At 38.6% G+C, this 17,391-nt stretch overlaps 2 protein-coding genes across 2 annotated transcripts; one reads left to right on the top strand and one right to left on the bottom strand.

Moving 5' to 3' along the window:
* Nucleotides 1-876: 876 nt before the first annotated feature.
* On the bottom strand, nucleotides 877-11,515 carry mrpl13 (mitochondrial ribosomal protein L13). The gene is made up of 7 exons (XM_015053575.1): nucleotides 11,406-11,515; nucleotides 10,372-10,495; nucleotides 9,324-9,417; nucleotides 8,259-8,319; nucleotides 6,147-6,233; nucleotides 4,307-4,428; nucleotides 877-916 (listed from the first exon to the last, which is right to left on the bottom strand). Exons 1-7 carry the CDS (start codon nucleotides 11,430-11,432, stop codon nucleotides 892-894), a joined length of 540 nt encoding a protein of 179 aa, XP_014909061.1. The 5' UTR covers nucleotides 11,433-11,515; the 3' UTR covers nucleotides 877-891.
* Nucleotides 11,516-12,383: 868 nt separating this feature from the next.
* dscc1 (DNA replication and sister chromatid cohesion 1) lies at nucleotides 12,384-16,146 on the top strand. The gene is made up of 9 exons (XM_015053574.1): nucleotides 12,384-12,720; nucleotides 13,675-13,843; nucleotides 14,131-14,265; nucleotides 14,363-14,453; nucleotides 14,541-14,679; nucleotides 14,819-14,871; nucleotides 14,985-15,139; nucleotides 15,599-15,747; nucleotides 15,847-16,146. Exons 1-9 carry the CDS (start codon nucleotides 12,551-12,553, stop codon nucleotides 15,956-15,958), a joined length of 1,173 nt encoding a protein of 390 aa, XP_014909060.1. The 5' UTR covers nucleotides 12,384-12,550; the 3' UTR covers nucleotides 15,959-16,146.
* The last annotated feature ends 1,245 nt before the right edge of the window (nucleotides 16,147-17,391 follow it).

Raw genomic sequence — 17,391 nt, 5'->3', positions numbered from 1 at the left:
TTATTTTGAAGGTTTTTTTCATGGGCCTTTCACACACCCCCAAAAAAAAAAAAAAAAAAAAGTTGTGGCAAGCCAGATTTGGTCCTTGAGTTTGACACGCGTGCACCGAAGGTTGTGGCTATTATGTGAAAAAGCTTAAGAGGACACTTCACGTCTGACTACTGCAACCCTCGTTACAAATCAATGTTTACTTTCTATTTCTCTGCACCACAAAACCATAAGTCTCAGAAAAAAAAAGTGTCCCTGGAGACATGTTCAATAAAAAGATTTTACAGCATTTATATAAAAAAAACTTTTTCATAAGAGATGGTTCGTTAGACGGTTTATTAACCTTTTTTATAGTTCACTTAAACACAGGACTCGACTGCTGTTCTCAGCACTGTTACACAATTGTTTTCAGTGTGAAACCTCCAAAAGGAAATAATTATAATTAAAAAAAGCAAAAAAAAAAAAAAAAAAAACAACTAGCTGTAACAGATGTCACATTTCCGGGCCAGGACCGACTGCTTCATGGCGACACACTCGTAGGAGGAACCAGCAGAACGGGATTTTCTCTGATCGGAGCCGAAAGCTGAAATCTCAAGCTGTTCTGGGATAATTCGGCTCTGCTGTGGTTCCGTCGCGGCCAACGCCGCTCACGGAGAGCTTTTTGTGCGAAACCCCAGAAAAACAGACCGTAGGGGTCTGGGGTTGTTGCTGCTGGCACCGAGGTTGCGGCTTGGTGCTTGGGAGTCCCGGCAAACTTTGATGGCAGTTTTAGGAAAAGGAAGGAAGCTCTTATGCAAATTTACAGAACGGAGTGAAGTCAGATTTTTATGAAAACAACAAAATGTTTAAAGCCTGCTGCTTTTTAGAATTAAAAATATCCAGTTGCTCTGGGAAGCTTTGATTTCATTTCATCTTGTAGTCCTCAGGTCTGCAGAGTGAGGGAGAGAAAAAAATAAATAAGAAAAAACAGCAAGAGAACATATTAGTATTGGGAGCGACTTCGAGGAAATACACAGACAGAAAGTGACAGATAAGAAAACTGGGCAGATCTTATCTTTTTTTTTTTTTTTTCCAGCATTTCAAAATGAGTTCAGAGCCAGCATCACGTTTTCGTGTTTTCTCCCTTTAATTTCAGCTGACAGATCTTATCACAGGATGCTGTATGGGTTTTGTTACAAAGTGAGAAAAATGTAATAGTTCTGCTATCGCACACGGCAGTACGTTTGTCCTGGGTCTGGCTGCTGGCTTGTGTGGAAGAATGTGTGCATTTGTTTCACAGGGGGCGTGGTTCATCCAATCATCTCACACTTTTGCTCCAGGATTTTTCAGAAAGAATATTAACTGTGTGTTTAATTCGGGATAATGATTGAATCGCCCTCGGTGACCCAAAGCCTACTGCCCACGCACACGTATCTGAATGAGTCAGGCGGAGCGTGAATATTAACTAGGCTGAGACGTCTCTTAAATAATCCAGGATTGGTTTGACCTTGACGGCTGCGCGTCGGCCGGCGTGGATGACGACGCTCAACCAATAACCAATGAGAGACCTGGAACACGCACTCTGACGAGCAAGGAAATCCGCATCGTGTAAATGTGTGCGTTATGATGCAAACCGGATGGAAACGTGGAACGTTTGCTTAATTTAGACGTTTGGGCTCGAAGTTCAGAGGCGAATGCAGCTTGTTGTGTTCGACTTGGCTTTAAAGAAAAACGTCAACATAAATGTATGCCTTGGAGAGCAATTTATGGCAAAAGGTTTTCATTTGGCCATTTCACAACTACAAACTTCAGTGTGCTGGAGCAACACAAAGTGAGGTGAAAAGAAATAAATGTTAGCATCCATCAGTGAAAACTAAAGCGTATTTGAATCTCTGCAGGTGTGAATACTTCTATGTATTCATATTCTTTCACAATAAAAATGCATTTCTTATTCCAACCTAAATTGCAGTTTTGCGTTGATCTTTACTTGGCTGTAAATTACACTTTGTTTGCTCTTAAAGTGTGCATTTGGTAAAGAAGAAAAAAGAGCAGCAGTTTTGACTTTTGCTCCGCATGAGAAGTGGTTTTACCAGGACTATAAAACGAGACCCGTGTGGTTAGCGAGCTGTACGGTCCAAATGAAAACAGGAATGCCACAGGGAAGCAGCGCAGTACTTTATGTCGCTGTTGATATCTGAATAATTGATTTGAACCTGCGGTGAGCCCCCCTGAAGATAGCACAATTTGTCTCCACTTTACCGGAAAATCAGAGACAGCCGTCTGAGAAACACAAATAAATCCAGGGAAGGAGAAATATCACGTTATGCTGGGGCTTGGAGAGGCAGGCAACAAAGAGCAACATTATTACGATTTTCTTTCACTAATGTCATGACATTCACAAGACAAAGGTACGGCACATAGGCCAACTTCAGTGTTTGTTCGAAGCTCAACGCACTTATTCCAGATCCATAACGGAAAAAGTTAGGAGACTCTCTCATCCTGTGTGTGAAACGCCATGGAGAATCCAGACTTTTAATTTAATATGTGGATGCCTAGCAACCGCGCGCTGACCCCGACCTGGACGATGGACAAACTAATGGATTATCAGATTAATGAATGTAAAGGCTACATGTTGAGTGGCGCGCGACCGCTAACTCGTTAGAATGAAGGCGCTGCGGATGGGAAGCAGGGAGGGGGGAGTTCAGCGGGATATTACGATGCCAGCAAACCGCAGGTCACAGTGTCAGTCTAATCTCCAACCTGAAAATACTTGAGCCAGAAAAGCCATGAATATGATTATGTTGAGCAACAGATGTTCTCTCTCTCTCCCACACACACACTCAGAGTAAACCCATCCAGTTGGGACAGAGAAGAGCCAACTTTCCCGTGTGTGTTTGTGACATTTGATCATTTCTGCTTCCAGGCTGAAGGGAAAACTCCTTTTTTTTTCAGCGTCTTGCTGCTGCTGCTGTTGTGCATTCGTTTCCATTCAGAATAAATCAGCTTAGAAAACCATAAAGGGCACTTACACCAACTTCCATAAGAACCCAAAGCTTATTTCTGCGCAACAGAGCACAACACACTCCTTATTATGAATCAACTGGCCGCCCGGCCAAGTGTCCGTCGCTGTTTGCTGTGCATATCCTGTCACATGTGACAGCTCAGCTGGCTGACAATCATTCACTCCTCAACTCGCATGTGTTTGTGGTTAAAATCCAAAAAAACAGCATCTTTAAGTTATTCTGCTGGAGGGGAGCAGAGTCCAAGTCAAAGCGGCTACAAGACGGTGGCTGGCATGCTTCCTGACATGAATCTGTTTAGGCATCCGTTGCTTAGGAGGACCAAAACAACACACAGCTGTTTGTGTGTGTGTGCGTGAGGGAACACCTGGACTCTTCATTGGTGGGTAGTTCAGAGCAGAAACACTGAGGAAGTCTCGGTCTATCATTTGTACGCTGCTGCATAAATATTTTCAGGGCCTTCCAGAAGTATTCAAACCGATTTTGTATCAAATTGTTGTTCGTTACTCTTTTTGGCTATCGGCAGTTTTGTTTTTCTACATTTACAATTTTTGTAACTTCTGCCATCCACGAGACTGGAATTTTGCTAGATTTTAATCATTACATATTTTTTTTTCATTCACTCAAATATGAATAGTTAATGTAGCAACTGAAAGAAATCATGAATGAAAAGCAGCAGAAAGAAGCATAAACTTATATCTGCTCTCTATTCACAAAGAGAAAATTAGCTATTCAACTCGGAAGACAACAAAACTTCAACTTATTCGATGTCATAAAGCCTCATTATGATTTTTGCATTTCTTTTAAATGCAGAAAGAGATTTAGATTGTTTTATCTCGCTGTCAAAATTGTCCCATAAGCCGACACCTTTGATTGAAAAGCATCTTTCTATTATCGGCGTCCTAATTTTAAATTTTTTGGAAAACCTCAGGTCCACCTGCAGGATGTCGCTCAAGGTTATTTCTGTTTGATTTGCGGTCATCACTTTATCACAGTCAGCTGGTCCAACCCAGGAGTTCAACCAAATTAAATGGGAACGCAAAATAGTAGTGTTTTTAAACAATAATTAACTAATTAAGGGAAAAATGACAATGTTCTGAAGAGATCTGAAATGGGATCACATTTTGTCATAACCGCAGTGGATCTTATTGGGATTTAATGTGATACACCAAAATGAAGTTGTGCGTAAATACCAATGACAACCATCAAAGTGTCTTTCATCACCACTGCTCACATTATTTAGAGGAAGCAAAACAGACAAAGCTGTGATTGTTAGAGGAAACTCAGTTTTAAGCAAACGCCTGCTGGCAGCTACATACGGGATCCACAGCCTGGGGAAGGCGTCGATCTCCTCCTGGGTGTACTCGCTGAGTTTCCTGGGAATTTCTCTGGGCTGAGGAAGCTCCTCTGTCAGATTGGCTCGAATGTCATCTGGCAACTCCTACGCAGGAGAGGGACAAAGTTTTAGGCCACGAAACTTGGAGAGAAGAAAACATCAAGACAGGAGTGAAAAGAAAAGAAAAGAAAAAAAAATCGACCACAGAAGCGCATCAGATATTCTGTGCAAGGCATCAGGGTCCATTATTCTCTAGAGTTAACCATCTTATTGTTATTCACTACAGATGGGTATGCCTACAGGTTCATTTAAGGAGCAGGCAAGAGTTCAGACTAAAATACGTAAGCAGTGATCAAACACTTCAAACTTCAAGAGGTACTGAAAAAAAAAAAAGAAAAAAAAAAACACTGCTGAATGTCAGATTCCACTGCAGACGGTGACCGAGCTCAGCAACTAACTTTAGCTGCTAACTTTTCACATTTCTTCCCAAATATCACATTCTTAGCAGAAAAATGTCAGATGCACATTGTTCTGCTGCATTCTTACACACCCATGTTGTCTAATTTAATGAGCTGCGGTTGCCTTTCCAATAAATACAAACATTACACGGCAAAAAAAGCAAAAACTTTCCAAGTATTTTTTTTTTTTTTTTGCATAGTTTCGTGTAAATGTCTTAGGATACTTGAAATAAGACAAAACTAACTTGGAATGACCTTTTCAGCAAGATATAGGAGATTCTTTTAAGTCAATAATTCCTTAATATTAATGCAAAAGTAGTAGTTTCACTGAGATTCACTTATAACACAATATTTTTCCCATAGTATGTCGGTGGAGCTAAAACCTTTTCCATCAATATTAAGCAAATACTGAAACAAGCTACTATTACTTGCATAAAAGGTACTTGAAACTTAGTTTTGTCTTATTTCAAGAAAAAAATCTTACTTGCTAAGATTTTTTTTGCAGTGTATCTGATATATATATATATATATATATATATATATATATATATATATATATATATATATATAAATAAAACAAGTTGTTACCACTGGAGGAACCCAGGATTTTAGCGTTTTTGTCTGAAAGCCACTTAGTGTGGAAAAAATAAAACAATGAAGGGATATTGAGAAACCGCTAAACAATAGAGAATAATTTTGCAAATACAAATATTTTTCTATACACCTATTTTCCTCTTCCAGTCTTATCCAAACGTTGAACCAGATTCCAGAAGCTGAAGCACGTGGATGTGTTAAAGCTGGAAACTTGCTTGCTGTTCGACAAAACCCCCAGAGGGATGTAATTAGTCTCTTTAGCTCCATCCCAGCTTAGCTCAGCAGAGCTCAGCTAATTTCTGCTCACTTCTGATTCTGATCAGGCTGCAAAGAGAATTACACTTTTTTTTTTTTTTTTTTTGCTGAGCATCTTAGAGCAAAAACAAAGCTATAAGAGTTATAGAAAGACTTGGGGCAGGTGATCCATTTGGTTCATCTCGAGTTTAAGTGGATACCTGAGACAAAGGAGTAACTTGTTTATGGAAGGAAGAAAACAGTTTGTAAAATATGCATCACAAGCAGTGACTGAAATAAAAACTAGAAGCAACAATCAACCTTTAAGTCAAAATGTTGGCTGCAACAAACGTAAAACAGCAGCATTAACAGAGGACTTTTAGTTGGTGTTGTATTTTAATAAATGTTCTGTCTGCAGTTCCCATACAAAAAAAATTAAAAAAAAACTTCTTGCAAAAGTTTAGATGTCTGTGAACAAGCTCCTGCAGTCCAAAAACCCATTATTACAACTCAGAGACGTGAGGTGAGGGGACTTACATCCTCGGGAAAGATGTGCAATCGTTGCATCATCGTGCGCCGGTGCAAATTTCGAGGCAGCATGCCATAAACTGCTAACCTCACTATCTGCAGGAAACAAGGAAGAAATGCACACGATGACATACAAGCAATTCAGTAATAATCATAATCACAATAACAAAAAGACAACTCTACACATGTCTGTGTTTTTCTTACATTTGCCTCTTAAATGTAACCATATTTCATAACGTGAGAAGGATTGGACACGGTCTCCTGGACCGGGATTCTGGAGAGAGACACTGGGCAGACGCTGTGCTGACAAACTGTTTTGCCGTCCATTTCCCCGTCTCCCGCTTCACTGCAAACTTCACTTCAACTAAATCACCGGCAGGCCTCCCGTCTGAAACCTGCATCAGCAGCAGAGCTGGCAGAACAACTCAATGCCTCCTTGGAGACGGTTGACGACAGACCGGAGACCAGAACAGGTCATTCACCTGATCCCAATGCTTCCCGCAGGACGGCAGTCATTTTTATGGGATTCTTATTTGCTTACACTAGCTGCACGTGGAGAAGCAAACAGCGAATCTCGGCGGACGCTGCCGTTTCAGCCAAGTGTTAAAACGACTGTTATAAGGGCCTGTTGTTGTTTAGCATCAAATGAGGACAAGGAGCAACATTTAGATAACTGGCTAGCGAAGGGGTGTCGGATTGTTGCCAAATAACAGAATTTTACAAGATTTATCTAGAAATTAAAAAGTGCAAAATTCGCAAATTACTTTTATTTAAAAACAGAAAAACAATTGGTCTTACTGCTGCTAATACATTGAGTTTTGTTCAAGTAGAGTCTGCAATATTAATGAGAGTGACATGTGAAATGTTTCAAAACACGGGAAATTATTTGTCTTTAGCCGAAGATGTAATAGTGAGGTTGTTGAACATTGCGATCAACAGTGATTAACTCACGTTTTCATCATTCCTTTCATTACTGTTGTCATGACAACTCATTCACTACATCAGGTGTGAAATAGTAAATGGTTTGTACCGACAATATTAAAGCTAACCCTACCAAATATTGTACTGGAGCAGGTTGTTAGGAAGTTGCACATATGGAAACTGTGATGACGGCTGAAGGTTTTTTTTTTTTTTGGCTCCCTTAATAATAAACACCTTCATTTAAAAAGTGCATTTTATGTTAACGTGTGTTGTCTTTGATTAATATTTAAATTGGTTTGATTTTGATGTTCTGAACCACTGAAGTGTCAAACAGGAAATCGGAAAGTGGGCGTGTGCTTTTTCACACCACTGTGTTGCTCAGCTTTAGTGGACAGAAACACAATTAAACACACATACGCACGCACGCACCCACACACACACACACGCCATCTTTATATCTTTGCTGTTGTGGCCTTAAATTTCCAAGTCCATTCTGCCTGTTAGAAAGCAAATCTTTCATTATACAAACAAAAGAAACTGAACAGTTTCTAAATATGTCAGTAGCAACAGTGAGATTTTGAACATGCACATTTTCTTTTTGCGCAAACCTTAAGATTAATTTACAAATGGCTTTTTAAAACAGAACATGAGAAATTAAAAACCTTATTAGGGCTTAGTTTCAGGAATAGATCATTTCACGTTATGGTTCCTGTGTTTAATAAAAGCGAGGAAGAAGGTCCAACTGATGTGCTTAGTACACAGGTATAAAATTGTCATCATAAGTAGCCTGACATCTCGTTTAACACAACACAAAGCATAATCCTGAAATCATGATTATGCAAAAGAATCTGAAACTTCAGTATTAGCCTAAAACTGACAGGGGAATTTAAAAAAAAAAAATCAAAAACCACCATCATAAATCCACTGCCCTCTAATCCCACTTCCCTGTACCGCTCATTAATATGCACGAGCAGTGCATCCGAAAAAAGGGATAAGTGTCAGATCAGGAAATGCCACCTCGGCTCGGGATCTGCCACGTGTTGGTATTGTGCTAATCTCTGTGTGCGAGGCTTAAATCTGAAATGCAGAATACGAAAAAGAAGGTGGTGCAAGGTATCCTGTGCTGACATTTCTGGTCGCTTAAAATTCAGCCTGCATAACACAAGCGCTCGGAAGCAGAGAGTTGGCGGCGCAGCTTACAGCTTTTGGGTCCTTTAGGTGAAGCTGAGCAGCTGTGACTTGTTTGAATCCACCAGGAAACCTTTAAGAAGACGACAAAGCCGTGTCAGTTTTAAAACATGCAGCTCTGAAAGCTTGAGCGTGTATAGCTCGAGAAAGTCTCATTACAACCAACCAGAACCTTCAATGAACTTCATGAAATATACTTTTCTTTTTTTTTATACATAAAACTCTAGAAACTGCGTCAACTCCCATTATGTGTTGCATTTTGTGGCCATAACAGGATTTGGGAAAAAAAAAGGTGTAAATACTTTTTAAAAGGGCCTCCTACATCTGCTTTCAGTTTTGATGGTTCTTTCAGAACTTATTTTCCATTTTGGGAAAGATAAAGGTGACGCATAAGGGCAAACAGCATCCTACAAATTGATTCATTGATTATCCCCTATTAGTCTTTTGCTATGCACAAAATTGTGAAGCTGAAAAGGTAATGGGAGTCGTTTCTCAAACTGACTGATTCAAAACATTCAGTCTGCTTAAATAAACATGAACCGGGGTCTAACAGGGACAACGGAGCATTAGAAAGTGAAAAAATAAAACGAGACGCATCCAACTAGCAATTCATTGTCTCAGCAGTGCTGCTTACATTAATAAGAGCAGAAATATATATTTTTTTACAGGAGGCGTCTAATGTATTTCCAATAATTTTAAGCAAGTAAGGAGTCATCAAGTACTTAACTGAGACATTGACCGTGTACTTTTTCGCACCGCCAAAATGCGATTAAATTACGGCAGAAACTGTAAACATTGTTGTTAGAGCGGTACCTGGAATAGCTCCAAGTAAATGCGAAGTTTGAGGTTTTCTATGATAATTTCTCTCTCATGAAAACACTGAATATAATAAAAAAAACTGATATCTTCAGCACATTCATGCTACTTTGTTTCCAGGAACCAAATGGTAGTAAGAACATAACAAAATGGAAATGCAAAAGGTCTGAAATGAGGATTACGGGATAAAAAACAAACAGGAAACAAAAAAAGGGAAAAAAAAACAGGCAGATGGGAATAATCAGCAAAAATAACCCTTACCCTGTGTGTGACGAGTAGACTTTCTGCTCCCATTTGTTCCCGGAGAAAGCAATGTGTTTGGTGTTTATTACCACTACGTGATCACCACAGTCACCTACGAACAGATGAGAGTTTTATGTTGGTCTCTTTGTTCCTGCTGCTGGCTGTTTAATGGGTTCAAGTTTAATGAAATAAAGACACTTTGCGGCAGATTCTCATTTTGGCCTACATACCATACAATGACCGAATAAAGCTAAAGAAAGTGACTGATTTTTGTCATATTCCACTCGGTTATTTTGTTCATAAGCTCGTACTAAAACTGATGACTTGTTTTCAGGCACTTTTGTCAGATGTGGATACTTGGAAGAAGAGAAACAATGAAGCTGTTGGCCACACAAGCAGTGCAGTTTTAAAACTTTCATTATCATTACTCGTACAAATCTCATTATGTATTTGCATTGCCTTCTTCTAAGCATACACCTGTGACCAGAGCGAAGACAGCACCGGCAAATGGAAACCAAGCTGCCAGTCGAAGCCATTCCATTCGCTGATGCAGGCTGCACTAAAAATATCCTGCCAAAATTATTTTTAATCACTGTGACACGATTTGAACCTTTTTTAAGACCAACAGAATATTTAAACTGACAGGATAGCAGAGACTATTCTAGAAAAAAAAATCATCATTATTAATGCCTCTCCTCATTGTTAAAATATATTTGAATGTTTTTTTTTTTTTTTCTAAGCTGACAATATTAGCTATCCAGATTACAATGTAGATTAAAAAAGCATCTGTTCAAAATATTGTTAGATATATTTTAAGAAACAAAAGCCAACAAAGATTAATCAAACTTTTAATTTTGCCCAAACTGAACATTTTTATAGTAGTAAAAACAAAAAAAAGGAAAGACTTTTTTTAAATTAGTCTATTGCTGCCATCTTGTGGCTATTTCGTACTGCAATACATCTAAAGGTGGATTGTTGCTATTTCAAAGAGAAAACAGTAGTTTGTGAGGAGGATTATATAAGCTTAACATCTATATGAGAATCCCCTGATGCAGACAGAACTCACTGAGAGCATGGTAGATGGGTTTGTGCTTCCCTTGTAGCCTGACTGAGCACATGGTTGCGATCTTGCCGGGCGGCTGCATCCTGGCGTCGATGAGGAACCAGGATCGGGCAAACGTAGCCCATTGCTGTGGAGGAACAAGAGGACAAAATGAGGACAGAATAATGGGACAAAGCTGTAGAAATCACTCTATGATGGTAAATGGCCTGCACTTGTACAGTATCGTCCAGAGCGTTTACACTAAATTTGGTCATTAACGCACACATTCACACGCCACTCTATAGCCACAGATGCTTTGGGGTACTCTGACAGAAGCAATTATGCAATTATGACGTTTTAAAAAAAAAAAAATAGATGACAAAAAAGGATGAAGTTGGTTGATTCCATTTCTGCAATGAGTAATAGAAAGAAAACACGTGATGGTATTTTTAAAGCCTACATGGACTAACTACTAAATCGGGAGTTGAATTTGAGATTCTTTCAGTTATCTTCCAAAGGTCTTGGTTCATCTCATTTGTCATGAAAATGAAGTGAGACCTTAATTTTACCATTACAGTCTATGCTTGTGCAATGCACTGGTTCACAATGCTCCAACTTCCAAAAGTAAACTGACATTTTTTGTAGACTTTAATTAGACATGATTTAGTCTAATTACTCTTAGTACACTTTTAAATTTAAAAAATGTATTGCAATTATTCCTGAGTAAATGTTCTTTACAGTTTTATGCACCTCTAAATTTGGGCTACATTATGTTTTTTCCAACTTGATACAGTTTACCTATTTTGGTTTTTACCCTCTTAATAATAATAATAATAATAGTAATAATAATAATTGCATTGGTCTTAACATTCAAAATGTGTGTAGCAGCGAAAGCCGTGATATCAGTTGAGGGCAGAGCTTGTTTGCTAGCTTCCTTGCTAGCACTGTGGCTAGCAACGTTCAGCTATTCCTCCTTAGATCGTACGAACATGACGTTGAAATATTCAGTTTAAATCATACGAAGACTACAATGGTATGTTGTATTAATGGTGAATTACCTGAGCAGATCTGGAAAAACTAGACATCTTACACGAAGCTATGCAAGCATCCTCACAACATTTGACCCCTCAACGTGTGACACGGTACGTCAATTAATTTCTCACTGATGAAACATGTTTCGCATATTCATTAGTTCCTGCAGCATCCACACGTCAACAGTTTTTATCATCAGGCACATTAAATCATACTTTTTTTATATAACCTTATAAAATTTTAGATATGATTATGAGCTTGGCTTATATACTTTTGTTCATCTTATTACGTTTTGTTGGACTAAAATACATGAGCAGAATAACAGCTGTTGATTATGAGATACTACATTATTATAATGAGGTAGAATCCCATAATTTGGACTTGGCCATCTAATAATTATGAGATAGTCTGGTTATTATGAATAGCTTGTTTCATAATTTTGAGACACACGTTTGTTTGTTTTCATCAAAGAACCAGAATATAACAAATTTAATGAATATGCGCTTCCTTGAAACACTCACGTTTAAGCATTCCATTTTCTTGAGTTTACACCTGCCACCACTTTTAATTAATCTGATGTATCAGAAGAAAAAAACCTTCAGCTGTCCAATTTGGACTTTTGTTTAATTCATTCTTTAGCTAAAGCCATAGTTTGGAGAAATGTTGCAAAAGGTACATCATGGTACTATTTAGTCCCCAATAAAAGGAAAACTGAAGCGGATGCAATGAAATATTAGTTTAAGGGTCTGCACACATATAGAGTGTGATTGCACCAATTTAGTAAATTTTTCCTTTGAAAAGTTTTGTGGAAAACCTGAAATAATGTCAGGTATACTTCAGACCACTTTCCTTAAATCATTCCTACCCCCAATAAATAAATAAATACATAAATAGATCTTCTCGGGTTGAAATTACTGATCTATCAAGGAGGAATATAAGGAATACATTTTGATTTTAGGCTCGATTGTTGCAGTATCAACTCTAGACTGCAAAAGTAAATAACTGGAAGAAACAGCCGCCTCCGGGGATGGCAGAATTCGATGTAACACCGGTAGTAGTTACCTCACTTCCTGTCCGCGACTGAACGAGAAAGCGGGTAAACTTGACAGAAAGTAACACTAACGTCGACATTTTACTGTAGCTCAAGGCTTTGGGAAAACATTAACCGAGAATGAGGACCTTAGAAGAGGTGCAGGCCACGCTGGAGATTGCTAAACTGAAAGAGGAAGATTTACTCTCCACTGTCCACTGTTTGTCATTTGGAGACAATGTTTCATCTTCAGACTACTGCCTAATGGAGCTGGATGAAACGCTGTGCAAACTTATAGAAGCTGGAGAAAGGTAAACTGGAAAACAGATTGACAGTGATTGTCATTCATAGCATTTTTTTTAACTTGTTGGTATAATAATCTTGGAGCTTTTTTTTATTATTATTTCTTGTTGTGGCGAACGTCAGTATTGCCACTTTAGCCAAGCATCAGTCTTACATCTAGATTTGTAGCTATACTAAAAGCCAGCTTGGCAGAGTTTAAAGAAATTAAACAGTTTGCCCAAAAAAGGTTTATATTTAAATGTTCTCTCAAGAATCAACAGTTTTCCACACTTATTAGTTAAACTTATGTGTAAAATCAGCCAATCTCATCTTACCTTTGTCAGCTACAAAACATCATATGTGTCAGTTATATATATATATATATATATATATATATATATATATATATATATATATACAAAAAGGAATACATTTAATAATTGCATATAGTGCATATAGTTTAATCAAGATATAAACAATCTAGAAAAAAAAATCTTTGGTAAATCAGACTACATCATACTAGGCAGATGATTATTAGAATACATAGGTTTGTCTAATGATTGTTTTCTCTTAAATTGTTGCTTCAAAGTTGTTCATTTGTATTTGTTTGAGCCCTATATACAAACATATGAAAATTTGGCATTGATAAAACACACAGAAGTCTGTCTGAAATAAATGAGGTGGACTGCCGCAACCAAGATGCTTCAGTATCTTTATCATAATTAGTCACTCGTCCACTGTAGGGTAGCTTACTAATGCCACATCTGCTCCTTTGCCTCTGCATTTGCCAAATCAGATGGCTTTCTTCACAGTGCTTTTTCAAACTTTGTATTTAATTAAATGCTGCCAGTGGAAACTCACACCTCATCCTCATCACTCACCTTTGTTTAATTTATATATGGAGTGGTGAAAACCATAAATCACTGAAGTGTACCATAGGGAAGTGATTAAACCTACCTTAACTGATATTTTCTTGTCACCAGTCTTGTCATTCGGGGGGATAAAGACGAGCGTGCGGTGCTTTGTAGCAGCGACAAGACCTATGACCTGAAAATAGCCGACACGTCCAATCTGCTGCTGCTGGTTCCCGGCTGCAGAACGCCAGACCAACTAGCTGACGACCAGGACAGCCCTCATGTGGAACACATGCAGGTATGGAAATCTCAGCTGAAAGTGACCTGCAGCAACCAAACAGCTGGTTATTCTGTTGCACACACATGAACAGAAGTATAGACTATCTATGAAAAGTTAATTTAATTTTAGTAAATCCCCAGCAGAAGTGAAACGCATTTATATAGATGCTGGTGCACATTTTTAGAAATGATTATGCTTGGATACTTCTGTTTTATAAACAATTACCAACTTATATAAGCTTGTGTAACAATAAGCTTGTATGATCTTTACTTTTAATGAGTGTTCATGCCACACGTCTGTCTCAGATTTGGGGGTTCTGTAATAGTTACTGGGAGCTGAGGAAACAGAGACCTAAACTGAAGAAGCTGAAGAAGCTTTTAATGGAGAATCCTTACGAAGGACCTGCAATCAGGGGACAAGAGGAGAACACGGAGAACAGGGTGATTGTTATGATTATAACTAAATATCACTTTGGCTGAATACTAACAAGCAGCCCTGTTGTTGCAGTCATCAGTAAATAGTTTGCTCTGTTGACAGTACACAATGGAGGATCTACTGGAGAGGATTCAGGCCAGTGAGGAGGAATTAAAGACCCACTTGGAGACGATCCACGCCTGTCAGATCGATGGTAAACAACAATAGCTTCTTCAGGAGTTCTGCGTGACTGTTTATGTTCATTTCGTTGACATCTGAAAAGTGCCTGTCCTCCCGTTAGGTTACTGGCGAGTACTGGACTTTGACTATGAGATGAAGCTTCTGGGTCACGTGGCCCAGCTGGTGGATTCTGAGTCATGGTCCTTCAACAAGGTTCCCCTTCATACCAGTCTGGAGGAGCTGGCTCCGCTGGAGCCCAGGCAAGGAAACTCAGATTGTTGACAGTTTTAAGTGAACTGGATGCTTCCTTCTGATGAAAGATTTTGCTAGTTTTGTATGCGCTGTGATTTTTATTTTCTCTTAACCAAATGCGGGTCATAACGTTTCCCGTTTCCACAGGGAGATGATTGAGCACTGTTTGAACTGCTACGGGAAACGCTTCGCTGAAAGCGGTAAAGAATCCGTGAAGATGCAACTGAGAGTCTGAAGGACTTTATTGCTTTACTGGTGACCGTCTCTGCACTAACGCATTTGTCTTTGTTCCTACTTTGCTTCCTCTCCGCAGGCGAGGTTTTCTATGCGTTGCACGAGGACAGCGTGTGTCGGGGCCTGGCGCTAATGCTGCTGCAGAATGCCGTCAAGTTCAACCTGAAGGAGTTTCAGGACGTCTGGCAGCAGAGCGTCCCAGAGGGCATGAGTACGAGACTGGAGCAGCTGAAGGTAATCCGTTTTAGCAATATTTTGAATGTTTATTTTTATTGAATGGGCTTTAAATAGTTTGGAAATGGCCTGTTATTTATTTGCAGATTGATGGGTGGCAACAGTGTTTCCTTTAAGCTCATTGCTGATGTCTTTCTATCTTGGCATTCTGTTGAAACTTACCCTAAAGTCTTTTTTTATGAAAACATCAACAGTGTGCCTAGTTTTTAGTTACTTTAAAGACAGTTGTGGAAAAAAAATGTATTCTGCTGGCTTCATATTTATCTATAAATAAACTTATAAATAATTTACTTTTCATTAAAAATATATGTATAATAAACCAGTTAGGATTGGCTGGTCATGTACTGACCTTAACTGTTGCACAATGGCTTTGTTTTATGTCTTAGCATTATCTGCATGTATTTGAGGAATTGTTTACATTTTCTGACCTCAGTGCTGGCTGCTTTCTAATTCTGCCAGGGCGTCGCTCTGGTGGATCGGACGTCCCGCCCAGAAACCATCAGCCTGTTGCGAGTGGAAGATCTCCCAGAGGACACAGTGGAGCGCTTCAATCACCTCTTCTCACTCAGGGAGAAGTGGACGGAGGATGACATCACTCCATACATACAGTTAGTGGCTTCAGTTGAACAAATATAGTGAAAAAAGGTCAGTTACTTTTCTTTTTTTTTTTTTTTTTGGTTTATTAATTTTGTTTTCTCTGCATCCAGAGACCTTTGTGGAGAGAAGCAGACCACCGGAGCGCTCCTGACCAAATACGCTCGATCATCAATGCAAAACGGAGTCAAAGTCTTTAACTCCAGACGACCTGTGGCTACATGAACTCTCCAAGCAGACAAGAAATCAATTTAAATCAGGACATTTCTGCAATTTCATATCAACGAAATCAACTTACCTAAAATGTGATCCCGCAGTGAACTTGTACAGATTTTAAATCAGTTTGGATCGCTCAGTTTTGACTCATTTCTGTTCAACAGGTGAAAAATGTGTAATAAAGATTTATAAGTGGATCTTGTAATGTTTTGTGATTTTCGACTTGAGCACATTAGCAGCTGCACTTCAAACTGAGCAGGAGTTGTTAGGGTGGTTTTCCACAAGATGGCGTGCAACATCAAAATAATCCCCACATGGTGACAAACATGCAGCACTGATTCCTGTCATGTTAAAGATCATTGTGTTGCCTCAGAGACTGATTTTGACTTTTTTGCAGTTCTGTGTTTGGTTTCTTGCCAACTTTTTGTGAGAACATAGCTAGAGGCAATTAAAGGTGGTGGGCGTGGTTTTATGTGCAGCACCTCAAAAGAGTTTAGATCTGGACTTTGACTGGGCCATTGCAGTTTCATATTAGATCATTTTGTCTTTGTTTTTAATTTTTTCCACTGCATTTGGGAATCATTTTCTTAATTGTTTAATGGTCCAGTTTGGGCTGAGCCTCTATGAAACACTTTAAGCTGCTAATGTGCAGCACATTAGCAGCTGCGCAGTTTGAAGTGCAGCTGCTAATGTGCAGCACATTAGCAGCTGCGCAGTTTGAAGTGCAGCTGCTAATGTGCTCAAGTCGATTAAAAGTACTAGGATATTTGGTATCCTAGTACTTTTAATATAAATGATATACATTTCCTGTAACAGAAATGTGTATCATTTCTGTTACAGGAATTAATTCATATCATGTTCTTTTAACATGAAGATATGCTAAGTGTTTCCCCTAATCTTACATTACACTAAATGTTATTGGAGCCTTGACAAAATAACTTGTGCTATGTGATTCTGTAAAAATCAAGACATTGTCTGACACGTCAATGAATTTAGTGTTAAATTTAAAGTCGTTTAGATAAAATTTTATACGTAACCTAAGGCCACACGGATGTTAATATTAAATTGGTTACATAAAATCTACACGTAATTGTTTACAACTGATTTGAATTTCTGTATGAAGAAAAGTGGTTAAATTTGCCGAGAAAGCTGTGCAGGACAAAAACAAAATTAGGAATAAAGCAGAAGAGAATAAAGTTTCAACACTAGCATCTTGTTTGTGGATGTGAACAGATCTTTTTTTTAAAAAAAGTTCATGTATATTTAGAGTGAAACTGAACACTTTAAAAGAGACAACTAAATGCAATGTGTTCAGGGTGATGTGAAGTTGTTGGCTTTCTTCACATACTTTCTTCTTCAAAGTTTTCCACATGGCTTGTGGAAATATTTAATTACTTTAAGAGACTTCCACAAAGTGTGGTGAGTTCCTCCGTCTTCATGAT

Source organism: Poecilia latipinna, unplaced genomic scaffold, assembly GCF_001443285.1.
Source record: "Poecilia latipinna isolate Pla-1442-1.1 unplaced genomic scaffold, P_latipinna-1.0 Scaffold1186, whole genome shotgun sequence".
In the NCBI taxonomy this organism is placed as follows: Eukaryota; Metazoa; Chordata; class Actinopteri; order Cyprinodontiformes; family Poeciliidae; genus Poecilia; species Poecilia latipinna.
This window is presented reverse-complemented; position numbering and strand designations above follow the sequence as displayed.

What these genes read in the sequence shown, in the direction of transcription:
- mrpl13 (XM_015053575.1), bottom strand. Translation starts at nt 11,432, where the DNA reads ATGTCTAGTTTTTCCAGATCTGCTCAG. An exon ending in ACCTAAAGGACCCAAAAGCT is followed by an intron (nt 6,234 to 8,258) that starts GTAAGCTGCGCC and finishes TGTTTCCTGCAG; the next exon opens with ATAGTGAGGTTAGCAGTTTA. An exon ending in TTCCCCAGGCTGTGGATCCC is followed by an intron (nt 917 to 4,306) that starts GTATGTAGCTGC and finishes CTCACTCTGCAG; the next exon opens with ACCTGAGGACTACAAGATGA.
- dscc1 (XM_015053574.1), top strand. Translation starts at nt 12,551, where the DNA reads ATGAGGACCTTAGAAGAGGTGCAGGCCACGCTGGAGATTGCTAAACTG. An exon ending in AGGAGAACACGGAGAACAGG is followed by an intron (nt 14,266 to 14,362) that starts GTGATTGTTATG and finishes CTCTGTTGACAG; the next exon opens with TACACAATGGAGGATCTACT. An exon ending in CGAGACTGGAGCAGCTGAAG is followed by an intron (nt 15,140 to 15,598) that starts GTAATCCGTTTT and finishes TAATTCTGCCAG; the next exon opens with GGCGTCGCTCTGGTGGATCG.